The sequence below is a fragment of the Apis dorsata genome, unplaced genomic scaffold (genome assembly GCF_000469605.1).
Source record: "Apis dorsata unplaced genomic scaffold, Apis dorsata 1.3 scaffold_41, whole genome shotgun sequence".
Classification (NCBI taxonomy): domain Eukaryota; kingdom Metazoa; phylum Arthropoda; class Insecta; order Hymenoptera; family Apidae; genus Apis; species Apis dorsata.
The window spans coordinates 36998-41156 of record NW_006263343.1 but is presented as its reverse complement, the minus strand read 5'-3'; the positions used below and the strand labels follow the sequence as shown (position 1 = coordinate 41156).

General features: G+C 21.0%; 2 protein-coding genes across 2 annotated transcripts in view; one reads left to right on the top strand and one right to left on the bottom strand.

The window, feature by feature from the left end:
- The window catches only part of LOC102671247 (rab5 GDP/GTP exchange factor), a 3546-nt gene extending 883 nt beyond the window's left edge, over positions 1-2663 (top strand). Inside the window, exons 2-9 of the mRNA XM_006608585.2 lie at positions 115-227; positions 436-693; positions 802-931; positions 1000-1097; positions 1251-1507; positions 1666-1797; positions 1878-2123; positions 2187-2663. Of these exons, the coding sequence (XP_006608648.1) occupies positions 115-227; positions 436-693; positions 802-931; positions 1000-1097; positions 1251-1507; positions 1666-1797; positions 1878-2123; positions 2187-2579 (1627 nt within the window). The 3' untranslated portion in view covers positions 2580-2663. The remainder of the gene's footprint in view (positions 1-114; positions 228-435; positions 694-801; positions 932-999; positions 1098-1250; positions 1508-1665; positions 1798-1877; positions 2124-2186) is intronic.
- Positions 2664-2902: 239 nt separating this feature from the next.
- The window catches only part of LOC102681613 (NADH dehydrogenase (ubiquinone) complex I, assembly factor 6), a 1872-nt gene continuing 615 nt past the window's right edge, over positions 2903-4159 (bottom strand). Inside the window, exons 2-4 of the mRNA XM_006608672.2 lie at positions 3818-4040; positions 3319-3714; positions 2903-3191 (exon numbers count right to left, since the gene is read on the bottom strand). Of these exons, the coding sequence (XP_006608735.1) occupies positions 3012-3191; positions 3319-3714; positions 3818-4040 (799 nt within the window). The 3' untranslated portion in view covers positions 2903-3011. The remainder of the gene's footprint in view (positions 3192-3318; positions 3715-3817; positions 4041-4159) is intronic.

Genomic DNA, 4159 nt, shown 5'->3' with positions numbered 1-4159 from the left:
TATTTATATAAAAGGAAAATGATATATTTATAAATTTTAATTATTTACACTATTATTTTGATTAGTAATTATTATTATTGTTATTAGTGATAAATAATATTATAAATTTTTCAGTGCTTCTTCAAATAAAAATACAATTAGTGCTCATCAAAAATATGAAGAAAAAAAAGTACAAGAAAAAAAGTATAAATTATTAAATATATCTTTTCGTAAACCAGTTACAAAAGGTAGATTTGTCTTACCTTATTACCTCTTACTTAATATTTATTTTTGTATATAATTTTTTTTAATTGTTAAATATTTTTTAATTATTATTTTTTAATTATTAAATATATTAAAAGATATACTTCAAATTATTATTTATATTTTTCTATAAATATTTATTTCCTTACTTTATATTCTTTATTATTCTAAAAATTTTGTTTTTTTTTAAAGTACAGGGATATCAGGAATTACTTTATGAATTAACAAAAGATAATCCTGACCTTGAAAAAGTAAAAACAGATAATCGTGACTTAATAGCTATGATTGCTAAAACACCAGTAGAAAGAGATGTTAAGAAATGTATGCATTCATTTATTGTTGAAATACTTCAGAATAAAGATATTAAAAGAATAGAAGAACTTTCAGAGATTACACAAAATTTTTATCAAGTATTTGCTAAACGTTTAGAAAATAGTGTTAAATATGCAGGTATTTTAAAAATAAATTTAAAGTAAAATAATTTGAGAATATAAAATAATTTAACGAATTTTTTAAAGAAATTTAAATAAAACAAATATTTTAAATTTATTATTTTAGATATAACTCCAGAAGTCAAAGAAAAATTATTGGATTATGTAGAAAAATATACAATGACTTTACTTTACAGAATTCTTTTTTGTCCACCTTTTACAAGTGATGAAGAAAAAGATTTAGCAATACAAAAAAGGTTTATCTTATTTATAAATTACAGATGAAATTTCAAATTTATATATTTATATAAATATAATGTTACAGAATCAGACAATTGAATTGGGTTAGTGGAAAAAATCTGGAATGTCGAATACATGAAACCAGTTCTGAAGTTAGAGAACTTGTTTATACTTCCATAACAGGTTTGTTTTTAAAAAATTCAATAATATACAATTTTTTCAATTATATATTAAGTTAATTATATAATAAGTTAGCAATTATTAACTAAATATATACTAATTATATAAAGGCAATTATTAATTATATAAAGACAATTTAATTTTAATTTATTGTAGATTTATTAAATATGGATTCTGCAAAAGCTCCACAAGAAAAACTTTCTTGTGTTATTTATTGTTGTCGAAATATATTTTTAATGTTACAACAATCTGTTGGTGGACCTGCATCTGCAGATGAATTTCTTCCTGCCTTAATTTTTATTGTTTTAAAAGCTAATCCTGCTCGTCTTAAAAGTAACATCAATTTTATTACTAGGTTTTGTAATGCAAGCAGATTGATGACAGGAGAAGGAGGATATTATTTTACAAATTTGGTAATATTTATTGGAATATTTAATTATGAAAAATTAATTAATTAAATTAATTAAAAATATTATACAACATTATTTTATAATAAAAAAAAAATAAAAATTTTATATAAAATTTAAATTAATTTAAAAAAATATTAAAAAAAACATAATAAATATTGTAGTGTTGTGCAGTATCTTTTATTGAAAATTTAACAGCTGAATCATTGAATATGGATGAAAAAGATTTTAATGCTTATATGTCTGGAGAACGTGTACCTGCTAATACATGGGAATCTGCTTTAATGATATGTGAAGTATATATTATATCTTCCTTTAATAATTTTGAATGAATAATTCAATATCTTTTATATAATTTATTTTATTATATATATAGAGTTTGCATTTAATGTGTGAAGATATAACACTCCTTAATGAAATGAAAGCCAAAACTACAGAAATAATGAACGAAACATTAAGTTTAAAAGAAAAAATATTACAATTTCAAGAAGAAATGAAATCAGAAGTACAGACAGTTTTGGACAGAACTCCATTGTTAATTACACACAGTCAGAGATTGCCTACTAATTTAGATTGTGAAGATATTGAAAGCTATCAATTACCACCTCCAATTATTCCACAAGTAAGTAATTTTTTCAAATTAATAAATCCTCTATAAGAACTTACATGTAACAATTAATTGCAGGTTTGTCCTACTACAATTAGTAATTCTACACCACTAAATGATATAAAAACTTCTTTAATAGAAGATTGTATTACACCATCTCCTACTTTTGATTTTCCATCTTTCATTGGTGATGACAGTTTTGATGTAAGCAAAGCAGAAGATGAAACTAGTCTTATAAGTTTGGATACACAAAGTGATTTTGATACACAACAAGAAAAATCTACAAATGATTTATTAGTATCTACCCATTTAAATTTACCATGTTCTACAGAATCAGAACAAGAAGATTATCATGGATTCACAGTTCAAGGTTCAAATATACCTACAATTCCTTGTAGTACTGGAGACTTATCTTTAAATACTACAGAAATGGATTGTGATAATTATACAAATTATTTTCGTAATGTTTAAAAAATGTAAAGTCACATTTTAGTTAAAAGTCTTAAAAAAATGCTTAGTTTCTATAAACAAATTCATACAATATTATTAAATAAAACATGTTAAAATATGATAATAAGTTATTGAAATAAATTATTTAAATTATTTTAATTTTTTGAATTTCTTTTAATAAAGCATGAAGTAATTTTAATTTTTATCGAAAGTTTTTATATTATACACATCTATCTTAATAATTAATTAATAACTAAATATCACAAAAGCAGATCACAAAATAATAATTTGAAAAATTTGTATATTAATGAAATTATAATATTTAATTTTATTATTATATATGTGATTATTATTTTTTATAATTTTATAATATTTTAATTGAGATTAAGATAATTTAAATTACTAACTAATTATTAAAACTAAATTTATGTAATAAATATTTATAAATCAAGTTTAATATGTGTAACTTTTCCAATATAAGTACAAAGGAAGTAAATGATCCTTTTTCTGTAATTTTATATCAAAGATATTAAAATCTGCTCTTCTCAATTCATTTAAATATTTTTGAAGACAAATTATTGGTAAAAAAATTAAATGTGCTTCTTTCTCCACTTTATGTTTAAGAGAAATTGTCTAAAAAGAACAAAAGTTTTTATATTAAAATACACGTAAAGTAAAAATATAAAATATTATTTTTCTTACTTTTTCATTTTTTAATTTATTTATTTTTATTATAGTTTTATTTCTAATATATACTTACAGCATCTAAATGTAATTTTCCATAAGAAGCTATATCATATATTACATTTTGAAGATCTTTACTTGATTGACCTTGTAATACAGCTTCTGTAGATACATTATGTTTCATTAATATATCTTGTGGCAACATATTTACTCTTTTGCTAGCATTATATGGAACTGATCGAATTAAATTCACAATGCCATGAGCCTTGCCCATATGACTTGCAGCATGATCAGCATCAATATTAGTCACACCATATGCTTGTAATAAAAGATAATAAATGGAAGAACTACTATATTCTGTATATTTTTCTATTGCACTCATATCATTAAATGAATAATCTTTAAGTTTTTCAAGTCTTATATCAATGAGACGTTTAAAATAATGTTTAGAAAGAGAATATTTCTGTAAAATCTGTAAAAAATTTTTTTAAAACTATCAATTTTTAATAAATAAAGAATTATAATTGATATTAAAATTTGATATAATATTTGATATATATAATAAATAATCATACTGTATGTAATGCCAACATAACAGGACTTCTTGGAGGATTTCCTTTATATGTATTATTTAAAGCATCTATCCAAAATTTTAATCTCATTTTTCCTATTTCGTAATCATGCACTTGGTCTTTTATTTGAGCTATTTCAACATTAAATGCACGGATTACAAATGCAGCTGCTTTATTTTTATGTGATAACAGTAATGTACATAAATAATTTTCATAATCATGATTTCTGAAAAATATTAAAATAAAGAGATTAAGAAATAAAAATTTATTTATATCTTTTTTAAAAAATTTTTTACTTATTTATTAGAAAAAGCCTAAATATTTTCAATATTCATAAATCATAAC